The sequence below is a fragment of the Gastrolobium bilobum genome, unplaced genomic scaffold (assembly GCF_033153095.1).
Source record: "Gastrolobium bilobum isolate Gb01-03AN ecotype WA unplaced genomic scaffold, APGP_CSIRO_Gbil_v1 utg1530, whole genome shotgun sequence".
Taxonomy (NCBI): Eukaryota; Viridiplantae; Streptophyta; class Magnoliopsida; order Fabales; family Fabaceae; genus Gastrolobium; species Gastrolobium bilobum.
In genome coordinates, this window is record NW_026898965.1 from 250,753 (window position 1) to 266,879 (window position 16,127).

At 32.5% G+C, this 16,127-nt stretch overlaps 4 protein-coding genes across 4 annotated transcripts; 2 read left to right on the forward strand and 2 right to left on the reverse strand.

Annotated features, from left to right (window-relative positions):
- Window positions 1-2,931: 2,931 nt before the first annotated feature.
- LOC133285910 (probable ribonuclease P/MRP protein subunit POP5) lies at window positions 2,932-6,327 on the reverse strand. Its single transcript, XM_061483228.1, has 3 exons — window positions 6,026-6,327; window positions 5,727-5,864; window positions 2,932-3,494 (listed from the first exon to the last, which is right to left on the reverse strand). Exons 1-3 carry the CDS (start codon window positions 6,198-6,200, stop codon window positions 3,346-3,348), a joined length of 462 nt encoding a protein of 153 aa, XP_061339212.1. The 5' UTR covers window positions 6,201-6,327; the 3' UTR covers window positions 2,932-3,345.
- A 562-nt stretch (window positions 6,328-6,889) lies between these two features.
- LOC133285858 (uncharacterized) lies at window positions 6,890-9,962 on the forward strand. The gene is made up of 2 exons (XM_061483157.1): window positions 6,890-7,017; window positions 7,884-9,962. The coding sequence occupies exon 2, from the start codon at window positions 7,957-7,959 to the stop codon at window positions 8,392-8,394; it is 438 nt and encodes a 145-aa protein (XP_061339141.1). The 5' UTR covers window positions 6,890-7,017; window positions 7,884-7,956; the 3' UTR covers window positions 8,395-9,962.
- A 1,199-nt stretch (window positions 9,963-11,161) lies between these two features.
- LOC133285857 (pathogenesis-related thaumatin-like protein 3.5) lies at window positions 11,162-12,587 on the forward strand. Its single transcript, XM_061483156.1, has 3 exons — window positions 11,162-11,654; window positions 12,003-12,270; window positions 12,396-12,587. The coding sequence occupies exons 1-3, from the start codon at window positions 11,162-11,164 to the stop codon at window positions 12,571-12,573; spliced, it is 939 nt and encodes a 312-aa protein (XP_061339140.1). The 3' UTR covers window positions 12,574-12,587.
- A 2,341-nt stretch (window positions 12,588-14,928) lies between these two features.
- Window positions 14,929-15,509, reverse strand: LOC133285859 (protein RESPONSE TO LOW SULFUR 2-like). The gene has a single exon (XM_061483158.1). It carries the CDS (start codon window positions 15,404-15,406, stop codon window positions 15,050-15,052), a length of 357 nt encoding a protein of 118 aa, XP_061339142.1. The 5' UTR covers window positions 15,407-15,509; the 3' UTR covers window positions 14,929-15,049.
- Between the last annotated feature and the right edge of the window lie 618 nt (window positions 15,510-16,127).

A 16,127-nucleotide genomic window follows, 5' to 3' on the forward strand; every position in this document is an offset into this window, starting at 1 on the left:
TTTGAGTTATTTGCAGTAAATTTAATACGACGTCGTTTTGGGGCGCAAATCATGGTGTTTTTGTAATTTTAATTTATTTCAGGGTTATAATAATCTTTATATTTATAATTTTTTAAGATTTCAATATCCAAACGACGTCATTTTGGAAATAATTGCAAATAATTTATCTGCAGCAACTGCAGAAATATTTTTTCTTTTAGGAATATAATTATGTTTAATATCATAATATAAATTTATTTCTTTACTCTTGAAAAAATTATAGTTTTATTTTTTATCATTCAATGCTTATAAGATGACTAAAGCATGATAGTATAAGACCTGATAGTATAAGGCCTGATTGTATAAGACCTGATTAAATTTTACTACTATCTAGCGTTTGGTATGATATTGTATAAGATAATATATTGTTTAAGATAATATCATTCAATGTTTGATAATACACTGTATAATATTAGATAAGATAAAATTAAATATTTTTGACAAAAATATCTTTTAATAATGAATTTATATAATTCTCACATATATATTAAATGATATTAATTTTTATAGAAATCTGTTGATCAGTGTATCCAAAAAATATATTATTTTTTATAAAAATAAAAATCTTCAATTTTTTTAAAAATTCATTTTTTAATATTAAAATACTATATTAATTCTTGAGAATTGCATTGGTTAATACATCAATCCCTTATCAGGCCTAATCCTACCTTCCTAGGCCTGATTAAGTTATACATCATTTTGATGTATAAAGAGATACTGCTATATAAGCTTATACTATACGATGGTCACACCAAACAACTAAAAATGTCATAACGTATAGTATAAGCTTATCAAGCCTTATACATCACACCAAACAGGCCCTTAGGGCATGTTTGGTGCATAGTATAGGATAAGGCTTGATAGTATAAGACCTGATAGTATAAGACCTGATTGTATAAAACCTGATTAAATTTTAATACTATCCAGCGTTTGGTATGATATTGTATAAGATAATATCCTTCAATATTTTAAAAATTAATATATTAAAAAAATTTATTTTGATATATAAATATTGAAATGATATATTAGTTCTTGGGAATTGTACTTGTAAGCAATATTAATACATCAACCCTTTATCAGGTCTAATCCCCCACTCCTAGGCCGATTAAGTTATACATCATTTTGATGTATAAAGGGATCCTGCTGTATAAGCTTATACTATACGATGGTCACACCAAACAACTGAAAATGTCATAACGTATAGTATAAGTTTATACTATCAGGCCTTATACATCACACCAAACAGGCCCTTAGTGTTATTGTACATATATTTTTTGGGGGGAGAAATGATTTTTTTTTTTATATTTTACTTAGGAAAAAAATTTAGACAGATAAATATGTTTGATGATATAATTTTTTTTATTTTAGGAATATAATTATGTTTAATATTAGAATATAAATTTATTTCTTTACTTTTGAAAAAGATATAGTTTTATTTTTTTATCATTCAATGCTTATAAGATGACTAAATCACAAGACATTATAACAAAAATGTCAAAATTTTATATTTAAAAAAGTAATATCCAAACTAAATATAAGATTTTATCTCATGAAAAATACTAAAAAATATAAATTATTTTTTATAATATCATATTATTATCTTAATATTAAAAAATGATTATATAAATATATATATCAAATATTTTTGTCAAGGGAATATGTCAAAATGTGCTTGAGAATAATATATAAGATTATGTATCTATAATATTTAAAGTATAAATAACTAATATTATATTCTATTAAAAAATGATAAGTCTCCAATTTATTTTGAATATTTACGAATTGCTACAAAATCAAAATAAAATTTGATGCATGTGATAGATTCTTGTCTCGTTTCTCTTTTTTTTGGTGTCAAGGAAAAAATAAACAAGGAAAAAATAAACAAGAAAGATTTGTTTCTTATTTTTCTCAGTTTGTGTTCCTAATCTATTAGTTCATTCTCTGAAATATAATGATAAATCAGTTTTTTTTTTTTTTTGGTAAGATGATAAATCAGTTTTATTAAGCGTTATTGTTAACTATTTTTATTTCCATACTAAAAATAAGTAAAAAAAATAATTTTTAGAATATTATGAAGTACACTCTTAATGGATAACACTTTCAATTGAATCAGTTTAGATTTTGACTTTTATATCTATTGATTAAAGGGCGATATTGAATTTTGATTATTCTAAATCCATAAATAATTATGGGTATTCATAGGAATCATTGATGTTAATGAATTTTTAATTGAATAATGAAAAATGTGATAATGGAAAATCTTCTTTGTATTTGCTAAGTAAATAAATGATTTTGATAGTTTCTAAAATAAAAATATATGGAATCCACGTGTGTTTGTGGATTGGATCATTTGGATGCAATGTATAGGATCGCCTTCTTTTTTTCTTTTCTTTTTTCATTCAGGGGTGTTTTCATTCATTTGAATGGTCCCTGCTAAAATCTCTTTCTTGAGCAACAAAGTCTCAAAAGGCTCAAGTACCCAAATTGGAACCAGCGTAAATGACAAACTTATATTAGTACCACGAGCTATCTATGACAATGACTGTGTTCCATAAAATGAATAAAGTCTGATTGTAATTTTTCCTAGTCTATGTTATAACTCTTGAAACTAACAAAATGCGAGTACTGATACGGTGGGGAACTTATCCATTGCTTAAGCAACTTCATAATTTCCTATCTTAGGCTGAAAAACAACCACCACACTAGTGTTAGGGTCACTCCCTAACACATGATATTTTAATATAAGAGAGACATTCATTTATTAGCTAGTATTCCCGGAAAAGACAAATTGTTCAAATTTATCAGAAAAGTGAAGCATTTCCTGAAATGATGCTGACGCTCTCTACAGGGAAGAGGTGAGAAACGAAGAAAAGTTCCATCTCATAAGTGATAACAATACTTGGCTTCAATTTCTTCAAGCAACAGATTCATTACAGTTAGTATAAAAGCTAATCAATAAATATTAAATAGATTATGTTCTTCCTATAAATCTAGACAATTAAAGTGAAAGGCAAGTGGAAGAAACTGGCTGCAGGGTCAAAAATAAGAGCATAACGAATCATGTGAACTTCAGGAAAGCTGTAACTCTATACCATACAGTAGGTACTACCACAGCTAAACTTCAGGAAAATTGGTAAGTCAGAGAACAAACTAAACAGAAGATGCAATCTTCTGTGAAGAGTGTGCACTGAACTAGCATAAATAACACATGTAGCCTATGCCCATGACTACAGAGATTTAAATTTCACACATCATCATAGGCAATTTGTCAAAGAAACAAAGAGGCATTCGGTAGTGACCAAATATTCAGTGCTCCAAAACTTTGATCCTGTCTAGATAGCTATTCATGCGATGAGTGTCATCAGGTGAGAGTCGATCACCAACCATAAGTTTGTACTGCTCAAACTTTGATTCCTCACACTTCAAGGCAGCAGTTTTACAAGCCTTTATACTTCCTGAACCAAAAGGTAACATTTCATATCAGGATTTATATGTTCATGATCAAATCTTCAAGTGAAAGATATGACAGATATCATGCATGTGGCCAACGGCAAGATGTAATCAAATTGACGAAACAAATCAAAAAGTTCCATTCCGATGACTGTAAACATGATGTTCTATAAATCAAACTAATATACAGCATGATACCATCAAAACCTATGTTGCACCGACAACGACACAGGACACGACACGACTAGACTAATTGTTAATTCTAAAAAATGCTAGATTTCGACACGTTTTGATATTAAATAATATTTTTAATTTGTGTAGTGTATATTATATTTAATATTCAATAATTTAACAAAAAAATGAAACTAAATTTATAATACCCATCAATTTTGCAAAGAAACATAAGATATCTCAAATATTTATTAAACTCAATAAAATGGTAATCCTAATCCAACGAATCTAATAGTTGGAACTAAAAAAGTAACGCAACGCAACCTTCGAACCCTTTTTTGAGTCTCTGCAACTCATGTTGGAGTGTCGGAGAGTGTCGGACACAACACGTTAAGTTTTTTAAAGTGTCAGTATATCATAGGTCATCACCCAGTCCACACAACTCCAACAATGCCATTAAATTCCTGTGAACCAATTTCCATCCAAAAACCTCACTTCCCTCTTTATAGCAAGCTTCACCTTAATTGATAAAATACAGTCCATGTCATTCTATCAACTTGCCAAGCCTCCACCTTAATTGTCATCTCTACCATTATTAATTAATGTTTTGGGAATTGATAATCAATTATTACCGAGAAACCCAAAAACTCAATTTTCCATTAAATTCCTGTGAACCAATTTCCATCCAAAAACCTCACTTCCCTCTTTATAGCAAGCTTCACCTTAATTGATAAAGGGAATAACATCTGTCATTTTAAAGGATATAAGCTTATATCATTTTAGATCCTAACCGTTGATTTTCGTCCATCAACGATTATAATTTATTGGATTAAAATTATTAAATAATTAATAATAAATTTGCCCCATTAAGTTTGGCCCAATAGATTATAACCTTTGATGGACGAAAATCAACGGTTAGGATCTAAAATGACATAAGCTTATATCATTTAAAAGGATATATGTTTTTCCCATTGATAAAATACAGTCCATGTCATTCTATCAACTTGCCAAGCCTCCACCTTAATTGTCATCTCTACCCATTATTAATTAATTTTTTGGGAATTGATAATCAATTATTACCGAGAAACCCAAAAACTCAATTTTTCCTCTAGAGTCTGTTCCAAGGTCCATATTTCTTGCTTTTACTATTACAGTATAGGTGCCCTGATAAATTGACCTCCATTTCATAATTTTTGTATTATGTTATTTGATAATATATCTCATTATAAATGATAAAACCACAGCTACTTGAGGGCAAAGTACTAGTTATGAAAAATGAACACATGCTATTGTGATTGATTGATAAATGACAGGATAATAAGTAGCATTTTGTAAAGATTTGATGATTAAAAAGAGAAAAATGAACTCTGGAACTTAATGACAATAACATATGCAATATTACCAGAATTTCTCGATTTTTTCCGCTTCTTTTCCCTAAGGGGGCGTTTGGTTCAGGTGAAATTTTTTGAATACTAGGGAAATGTGATTACTAGGGAAATGGGGGAAATGGTTGAAAAGTGAATTTGGTAGGAAAGTTAAAAAAAAGTTGTTTGGTTGGAAAAAATATTACCAGACAAATTGATTAAAGTTATTGAAGTCTATGTTTGGTTGAGGATAAAATATTGATGGGTAAATGATATAAATTACAAAACTAACCCCTTAATAATTATAAAGTCACTGTATGCAACCTTCAACAGTCTTGTTCTGATTTATCAGAAGGGTAGTTCAGTCATATATGAAGTTCTGTGTATCCTATTTGCCTGGTTATCACACAATACTACATTGAAAGTGGAAATCTTCCTCTGTGTTTCTCGTTTTATTTTGCAAAGAATTGTGAAAGCTAGGCAACTCACTTTGATGGGGAAATTTTAAAAAAAGTTGAACCAAACGTTGGCTTCGTAAATTTCCAATTTGTATTGCCTGGGTTATCTTGAGAAAACCCGAACCAAACGGCCCCTAAAGATACTATCTAACGTACTGATGTTTTTCTATTCCAATATTTTCATGAAGGAATTTACACACACACACACAAAAAAAAAAAAAAAACATGCAGTATTCGGTCTTACCAGATAAATCCAACAAGTTAAACATCACTGGGTAGTTTCCAATATTTCTGACCATTGTAATGGCACACCATACTTTTTGATACTCATCTCTTGAAGCCCTAATAATACACATGTTCGTGATTGGATTCACATACTTGACTGCACCCACACAGAGAGAGACACACACAAAAGTGTGAATATCATCAAAGAAGAAAAATTGCATTAAAAGAGAAATTGAATTCGAATTTAACTGGAGAAAATTAATAAACAGCAGGGAAATATGATAAGAAGAATTAGATGCAGATTATATAACCACTTACCCTGGAATGATCCCAGTGATGAACCCAAACCACACTCCCCAAAATTCAACAAGATGCTGTCTTTTATAGCTTTGGAGACATTAAATTGGGTAATTATAACATCATCGCCCACATTGTCTCTATTAGGATTCACAAAAACCTCCATCACCATGTATCTATTTTTAAATCCCACCATGATACTTTTCCCTCACTCAACTCGAAAACGAAAATCGAAGATCCAAATTCTCAGAACACAAACAAGAGAAATTGATAACGCAGAGAAAACCCTAGAAGATAAGGTCCGATTACGATAGACGGGTCAACCTCGGGTCATGGGCTTTTAGCCTTAAGCCCAAAATTCCGGTATGGACCAGGCCAGGGCCCAGTAGCATGGTTGCAACTTGCAAGCAAGTACTGAAATATGACGAGAGTGTCGCTCGTTCTCACACGTGTCGATTTCCAATAGGAGGAAAAAGTCTTCGTCGTACGTCCTTCTTTATCTCTCCTCCTAATCCGGTTTTGTTTTAAAAAATTTGAAGATTGAATGGTTAATTAAACATTAGAGCGTGCAAGATCCGTTGTGGGGACACGTGCACAAACGGTAAAAAAGACACAAATATTTTAATTTGTTTTTACAATTTGAAAAAAAAAATAAAAAATAAAAAAAGGTTGATGGGTTGAGCAAGAACGTTGGACTTGGATCCGATAGTTAATCCAAAATTGTAGGTGAAGTTGCCGGCTGACATGACCCGACCCGAGGATGACATGTTCACATTTGGGTCACAATTTACCCGAAATTTGACGTGCATTTCCGTTTGTTAGTGTTTTGTCCTACGTTGGTGTGTGTGTGTCCAATAAGTGTAACCATCAGTGGCTTGTTTCTATAAATACCTGACCTGCAGAGAGAAAGTTTAGTGTTTTTAATTGTTCGGTATTTTTTTTGTTGTTTCTCTTTCCTCATTTTGTAGGTACTGAGGAGGAAGACTTGGGAGCTTGACTTTGTTGAAGAGCATGTGAGTTCTTTTTCCTTCATTTTATCTCTTCTGGAGTTAGGTTCATTTTTCATCCTGATTTCATGTTCTTTCCATCTTAATCTCAGTATGTTTGTGTAAAGACACTTTTCTTAATGCATTTTTTTAAAATAATTATTTTTCAGGATTTTTGTTTCTAAAATGGCGGGGGTGTGGGAATGAGTATTGTTAATTTGTTGCTTTGGGGGGTGGGTGTTTATAGGAATGATTATGTGCATGAAAATTATGTACGTGCACATATTCAATACCTTCAGGTTTTTAAGGTGCTTAATTATGGATGACTTGTTAATTTTTCATGGTGCTTGTGTTAATTGTCATGTTGTATGTTGTTTTTGAAATCTTGATTGGCCTTGGTTTAGATCTGCCGCATGTGGATATTTGTTTTGCTCCTAGGATATACGTGGTTTGTCTTATTAGCCAGAACGATAGTAAATATACGTGATTTACATGTTTATGCTTTGTGAGTTAGATTTATAATGAGAATTTGCTCATTTTCTGAACTGCAAAATTCCATTTTTGTCTGTGGTTGTCAAAAGCTTGTTAGTTATTTGTGTTTGGTTGTCCAATTTTCATAGGCTGTTACATTAATGGAATAATTGGTCTAATTTATGGAAGCAGTGTTCTCATTTAACACGCATGTGTTAGAACCTTTTTTCTGAAATGGAATAATTAGTTATAGAAGAGTGTGAAATTAGTCTATTGTTTACAAGGAAGGTTAAGTGAAATTAATTTACGAGGTAAGGTTGGCTGGTTATATGAGAGTGTGGGTCGTTATATCTCTTTAGAGCCAAAATGGTCAGTTTTTGTTGAGTTTGACTGAATTTGTGTTGTTGTGGTGGGCCCTGCAGACAATTCAGGCAAGGCCTTGAAGTTGGTGTGTATTAGATTGGAATCTTAGAAGTTTCTGTTTGGACTCAAGAAATGGAGGTATATGGCAAATCTATGGTTGCAGCTCCTGCAAATGTTATTTATCTGTCAAGTATTTTAGGCCAAGATGGTCCAATTCCCGTTCACAAATGCGACTGGAAATGTGAAAATGAACATGTTTGTGGAAATATGTATCGCTGCAAGCTAACGGGGCTGACTCACATCTGTGATAAAAACTGTAACCAGAGAATTCTGTATGATAACCATAGCTCCCTTTGCCTATCAAGTGGTCAAATCTTTCCTCTTACTCCAGCAGAGGAACAAGCAGTGAGAGGTGTTCGCAGAAAGCTTGATGCAGAGAATTCATCCACTGATAGCTGCGGTTTTAAGCGTAGAAAGGATGCACAATACCATCCTTCTCCTTTCGAGAGATCTTTCTCAGCTGTCAGTCCTATCTGCAGCCAAGTTGGAGATGGCATGGATATGAACTAGATTCTACTATATAACTGAAAAGACTCTTTATCATTTCTCTTGTCTCTTTGAAGTTTTTTTACATTTTCTATTGGATGAGTATCGATAACAGAACTTGAACAATTATGGATTAGTTATTGGTGGACATGATGTGTCCCCATCTGCTGTAGGAAGTCATTATATTTCTAGTATTTATGTAATGTAGCATTTAAAGTAGCTTGACTGTTGAATGTGGATTTGAGCAGGCTCTAAGTACACGTTTATGACACTTGAATTGATTTCAATTTCTCGCTAACCATAGTGAGAAGCTAACTATTATAGCTGACTGCACGATGTATTCTGGCATTTACGATGGTTAAATTTGATTTGGACCTGAATGTTGTATGCATGAGCAATGTACTTAACCATAACCCTTTTCTAACCGACTGTTAAGTTTCTAGTGTATCTGTAATCACAAAGCAGCCTTATTCTAGTATTAGTGTACTCATTACTAATACTACTCTCATGAGTTGTATTGTTTCACTTTCACTTTAGTTTTCCTTAATTATGTTAGAATAGCACACAATTATTAATTTTGTCCCTGCTGATAAACCTATTTAGGGTTATATTGATAACCTTGACTTCTGCAAGCTCAGGTTATCTCCAGTTCTTCTTCATATGAACAAAGTTGTTGGTATGTTATCTGGTGAAAACTGATATTGGTTTAGCTGCTTAACTACTCTTCCTATTTCTATTACAGGCTCAAGGGAGATAATCTAGTTCACAGTTTCATATATCTTAATTGTTTTTCTGTTTTCTTTTCTTTCTGTGATTTGATTGACAGTTGGCTGTCTGAGGTTAGCGTAACTTGTGCAGGTTTTGGAGCATGTGCTAGGAAGGAGGGTTCAAAACATTTGTTTTGCAATACTGTGATAAATTCTTATGATATAGATTGCGCTATGTTATAACATGAAATATTGATAAATGTCTTCTTTTCTTAATGTAGGCACAGGCATTGCAACTTATGTTTGAGTCTGTCTTTGCTGAAGTTTGGAGAAGCCAACATTAGTTTCGCTGTAAAAAGTTAAAAAGACTAAGCAGGTGATCCTGCCTGACACTACAGAATGTCAATAGAATTGAGACAAGAACTGTTATGATACTGTTCAGGGGTGATACAGAGACACAGTATGGAAAGCTGAAAAAGCAGGGATGCCCAATCTTAAATATTAATTTAAATTGAAATTTCAGACCCATTGTGTTTGTCTTCGAACATGTGGTCTATTTCTTGTAGACGGTGAGGTGACATGACATTGAGCAAATAAAAGGAGGCTTAACATTTACCAGGGATACTTAGCATCATCATCATCACCATCAATCTGTCAAACCTGCATATTAATCTTCTATTCAGTGGAGGGTTGGAATTAATAACCTGGTTTTGAAAGTAAATTCTACGAATTGCCCTGTTAACGAATACTGCTAAATTTTATACTTCTGTTATATTATAAGCTATGTAAAAATTTATTCTGTGATTTTTGTGAAGCTAGAGGTTTGTAATATAACTTTTTTTTTTCCAACTTTTGGTATCCTTATTTATGGCTTATGCCAAGTTATCCGATCAATGAAATTCGGAACTGTTAATTTTCATGTAGCTTTCTTATTAGTGGATTTTTTTTACGCCAATTACTTTACCCGCTTTTCATTGAATAGTACAGTAATAAATAGGGTTAAAATTTTATCGGTAATGATGATTTTATAAAAATTGATATGATATAGGATAATTTTACTTAAATTTATATAGTCTTTTCGGTTACAATACAGGCAGAGAGAAATTTCTATTCTTTCTCCAAAATATGGGATTTTAAAAAGAAAAACGTGCTGAGAAGTTACAATTTTGTTTTCCACGAAATTATGATTTTTTTTAATTATTTTTAGAATAAACATCTTTTTTGGTCCCTGGCAATAAAAAAGGACCAAATTGGTCCCTAACAGTGTGTAAAAAGGGTCACGTTAGTGATGGAAGAGTTGACATAAGGACTAACGCGGCCCTTTTTTCATAATTTTAGGGACCAATTTGGTCCTTTTTTATTGCTAGAGACTAAAAAAGATTTCGTAGATATTGTCAGAGATCAAAAAGAATGTTTACTCTTATTTTTATTGCTTACAGTTGTTTAAACTACGAACTTTACACCTGAAGTTTTGTGAGTATAATTATCAGGTAGGTGGGGTGGGGTTAGTCTCCCAACGGTGTGTTCCCATTGATAATAATTATTAGCATATCTTTGAAGGAGGTTGTGGTCAATTTTACTGTTGAAAAGTTGTTCTTTTCCTCGTTTGAAACATCAGTAGTTGGTTATTTCAATGTTCTGAAGCCACTGTTTAGAAGTCAAGGGTTGTAGTTTGGTGTGAACTACCAAGGGAAATGTGCTTACCGAAGTTTCCCTCTAACGTATTACCTAGTTAATGTTCCTCTATGTAGGAGGAATCCTAGGTCACTTCTTTATAGGATCATCCTATGCAACTTCCCACACGGTCGAATCCCAGTCCCTGACACGATTCTTTGAAGTAAAATCATGATTCTCCGGTCATAGAGGTAACATAGATTTCCTTATTTGAACAATTTCCCATGAAACAGCAAAGGCAAAGAATTGCTTCTAAAATAGGCCATCCACAATAAAAGAAATACTAAACCCATAAAGCTAAAAATCCTTAACTTACAAATATGGGGAGGATTGGCCATTCCTGGCTCATCCAATCCCCTCTAGTTCCCCCAGGGACACACCCCAATAACGCCAACAAGAATTATTGAAAAATGCCAATAGTGGCATCCTGGAAGTTCCCTAGTTTCCTTCTTATTTTGTTAAATTTATTATCTTGCTCTTTCTCTTGTATTTTCATCATAACCAACAATTGCCCCTATACTATATGGCCTGGCACACTTTCAGGTGCAGGCACACCTGCACTTCCAACCACCGGATTCCAACTAGACTCAGGCCAAAGTGCCAAAGTTACAAGTGTTCCAGAATGGTCAGGTAGAATATGGGCAAGGACTGGTTGCACATTTGATACAACAGGAATTGGTAATTGCCAAACAGGTGATTGTGGTGGAAGGTTAGAATGTGATGGAAATGGTGCAACTCCACCTACCTCACTGTTTGAGATAACACTTGGTAAAGACTACCAACAAGACTACTATGATGTCAGCATGGTAGATGGCTACAATCTACCATTGCTTGTTCTACCAAGAGGTGTATATGGTAGTGGTGCCTGTAATGCCACAGGTTGTGTGACTGATATCAACATAGGTAAGAGTTTTAATTTAAAAATGAAGCAGTAAACTATAACACAATGAAGCAGTAAACTATAACACGGTTCATTAGGTTCTACATATAATTATGTATGGTTAAAATTACTCCTTAGAAGAAATTGTTGTTAATTTCATCCTTATCGTTTGTTGCCATATAACACAAAAAGATCTGCAGAGTTACCGTAAAATATGAGGACCAAATTGAAATAATTATGTATTGGGACTAAATTGAAATTTATTATGTACAGAAACCAAATAAAAAAATAAGTACTAAAAACATTTCAAGCCATTACATATGCTAGAATGACAGGGCTAACTTTTACAATAAAAAAATGCAATTTTATAGGTTGCCCAAAAGAACTGCAAGTAGTTGGTGAAGATGCATACCAAGGGGATGTAGTTGGGTGTAAGAGTGCTTGCGAGGCATTTGGATCGGATCAGTATTGCTGCAGTGGAGAATTTGCAAACCCAACAACATGCAAGCCCTCCTATTATTCCACCATTTTCAAGCGGGCTTGTCCAAGAGCTTATAGTTATGCATTTGATGATGGCACCAGCACTTTCACTTGCAAAGCTTATGAATATGACCTTGTTTTCTGTCCCAACAGCAATAGGTATATATTTTGATTATTTTCTACCTCAATTCTGATTAGTATTTTCATTCTCTTTCAATTTATTGCTACATATTTGCAAACAAAATACTAAGACTTAACCAACATTTTACACTACAACAACACAGGATTGGAACACCAAATGGTGCATTTCCTCCTCCACCACCAGCATCAACTGGACTGCCCTATGAGAGGGTTCAGCAAGTCAATTCTTCTTCAGATATTCTCTTGCCCTTTCGAGTGACAATCTTTCTCTTGGTTGCCACTATCTCTGTATTTGTAGTAAGGGCCTGGTCACTTATATGAAACAATGCCAGAAGAGAATCCCATAAATGTTTCATGAAAGGAGGACAGGGAAAAAAAAAAAAAAAAGGCCTAGCTAGACAAGGAGATGGAAATGGAAACACATGAAGAATCCAAAGGAAACAAATTAATACAGAAATTACTCTTCCAAAGCTCCAATATGTTGGGAGCTGATTAAGAACCAATGGTGCTATATATCTGCTAAGCAGCACCTAGTACTAATTTCAGTTTACCTACTGCCCTCCAGAGATAACTTGTAAATCCTGCAAAAAATTCTTTGGAGGAAGAAAACAGTAATAATTTGCTATGCAACCAGGAATATAAGAATCTACAAAGTTATTCTCTCAAATGATATATCTTAAGCTAAATTTTCTGCAGAAATTTAGTGAACTAAGGATAGAAGGAATCTGGTCAATTTAAATCAAAGATAACACAAGTACAACCAATATTCAAAATTAACCCTTGGCTCACTAGGATCAAACAAAAAGCAGTTAAACACAATAGGGGTACATATTTTTGTGTAATCCTCGCGAAGGATTATTAATTCACTTATCAGGTAAGAAGGCTAAAAATAATAATGTTTCATCTTAATAGTAATGATGTGATAATGGTATAATTTATGATAATATTTCTTACTTAACACTATCTTTTATCAGTTTATTGGCGAATAAGATGTTATAGATGGAGAGAAGGGAGGATTTGAATACTTGTTTTCTGTTAGTCTAGCATGACATGCTTTTGTCGTTATAGCTATATATGTTCATGCTGGACCACTTCTGCACTCGTGATATTATTGGATACTGCACAACCAACCAACCAACCATGTTTTCCAAAGATGTCATGAGCATCTATTAAATATTTGGGTCCAAAGAATAAAGTCATAAACAACTTGCAATGTTGTCCATATATCTTTTATGTGGACGAGACCTAAAGCCCTTGCCTCATTTGTTGACATTAGGATCATTTGCAATTTTTTTTAAAAAAACCGTCAGGGTATCTTAGCCCATTGAAAACTTTTGTTATATGATAAAATTTTATAAGTGAACTTAATAAACAAATTTTAAGTCACCGCTATAAGAGGTGCATCATGAACCTAAGTCGGGACGATAAAATATTATAAGTGAACTTAATACTCAATATTTTGATAGTTGAATTGGTCGATAAATACAAATTATATTAATATTAAATATATTTTACATATTATATACAAAATACCATTTTTTTGTCAGAAAAATCTGTTTACTAAAGATTAAAATTCTTAATTTTGAAAATATTATATGATATTGATATTCATACCCGCGTGACCCAACGGCCAACACTAGGTTTGAGGCCAAATCCAGATGGACGTTGAACACCCTTAAAAGCAAATGCCAAATACATACGTGCACTACCAAATAAGGAAAAAGCATTTTTATTTGTCTTCGTGAAAAAAACGACGACGATGATTTTGTGTCTACTTTAACTCTCATCGGTTCTCTCTCTCTCTCCTTTCTTTGTTTTTTTTATCATGCTTTGAAGTTTTAGGGATAATTGATTAAAATTGAGAAGCGATATGTATATATTTTAGTGATAATTTTTCTTACCACTTCTTATTATCAATTTTGTTATCGTTATATTAAAATCAAATCAACAGTTATAAAATAATATAAATAAAAGCCTTTAATTTAATTTTGATCCAACGATAACAAAATTAATAATAAAATGTGATAAAAAAAATGGTAACAAATATAACCTCCTCTATATATATATATATATGGATTCGTTTTTTCAATGTAGATAACTTATCTACCGTGAATTCAAAACGACGTCGTTTTGAGATATAAATCAATATATTTTTGTAATTATAATTTATTTCAGGGTTATAATAGTCTATTTCGTTATAATTTTTTAATTTTTCAATCCAAAACGACGTCGTTTTGAGAACGAATGTAGATAATTTATCTACATTCACTTTAGAAACATTAAAGCCTATATATATATATATATATATATATATATATATATATATATATATATATATATTACATCCTCCCTCTATTTTTTTATATCATTTAGGGTTTAGGGCTCCCTCTATTTTTTATATCATTTAGTAGAAAGTTATATTTTAGCATATTTTATTTTTAAAACGTCCTTACTTTTTTTTTTTTTACAGTCTAAATTAAACCCACACAATCAAACGTCAATTTTTAGCAATCATACATCCAAAAAAAAAAAATTAATCAACACTCTATAAAAAGAATTGCATAGATTCTTCCGTGTTGGATGATATAACCAATGTCTTAGACCACGAAATTGAGATCTCTCAATAAAATTAAAAACCATATAGTCCTAGCAGCAAAACAAACCACTAAAGCCAACTTGTAAATTAACACTGAACCTTTTTTTTTTTTTTTTGTTAACAACAGAAAAATTGTACAGAGCACTTCAAACCGAAAAGAAAGAAAAGAAAAGAAGAAAGAAGAAGGGAACTGAAGATGATTCAGGATGATGAAGAGAGGGAAATGGAGGGAAGGTTGGTGTTACTATTGAGGAGAGTGTGGGAAAGGGAGAGCTGATTCATGAGGGACACGATGCGAGCGTGGTAATCACGCGCCTGCTCAACCGCCTCGGCTTCAAGCTCCCCGAGCTGAGAGCAAAGTCGCTCCTCGGCGTCCTCCGCCACGCGGAGACGCTCTAATGCGGCGTGGAGCTGCCGCCTCATGTGCTCTTCTCTCTCTTTGCTCTGCCTCAGCTCCTCTTCCAGCTCCTCGTTCCTCTTCTTCAGCTGCAACGCCGTCGTTTCACCCTCCGTCTTCTTCTTCTTGCTATCGCGGATTCCGATCACCGCCGCCATCATCTTCGTTGCAATGAAATGGAATTTGAGAGAAAGAAATGAAAAGAAGAAATTGGCAGTGTCAGTTGAAGGTTGGTTTTCCGTTTGGTGTGGAATAACAGTTAGAGTGCAAAGGGGGTATAAATACTAAAGAGGGTTAGAATCAGATGTGTCCAGGTTCAATGAACCTGCCTTACGATTTTGCTTCGCTGACTTTCTGTTACAACTTACAAGGACGGTATGGTATGAGATTAAAATAACTTTTACACAAGTAGTGTATCAAAATTAAATTTTTCATAGTTTATTTAAGGATTCAATGTCTTATATGTTATAGGAAATAAGAATATTTTTTACACCGTAAAGGTACGGAAGATCTTTTATGTATTTTTATGTGTACTTAAGAGATAAAATTATTTTCTATAATATGAAGAATATCAAACTCTTTATTTAATCATTTTTAATGTATAATAATATTTTTTTTTATAAAATCATGATTTTATGTAACTACAAATGTCTAATTGATTTCCATATGTGAGAATATTATCACAATTATCATATAAGACTTTAAGATGTTATATTATCCTTTTTAAGTACATATTTAAGGGAAAAGTATTTCTAATGTAACAAAAGATAAAGTTATCTTCAACGATTCTAAAATTATATTAATTTAAATTTTGGAAAGAAAATACAGGATATTTTAATAATTTTGCTTTCTTTTTTATCATGTATTTTATTAAAATATCCA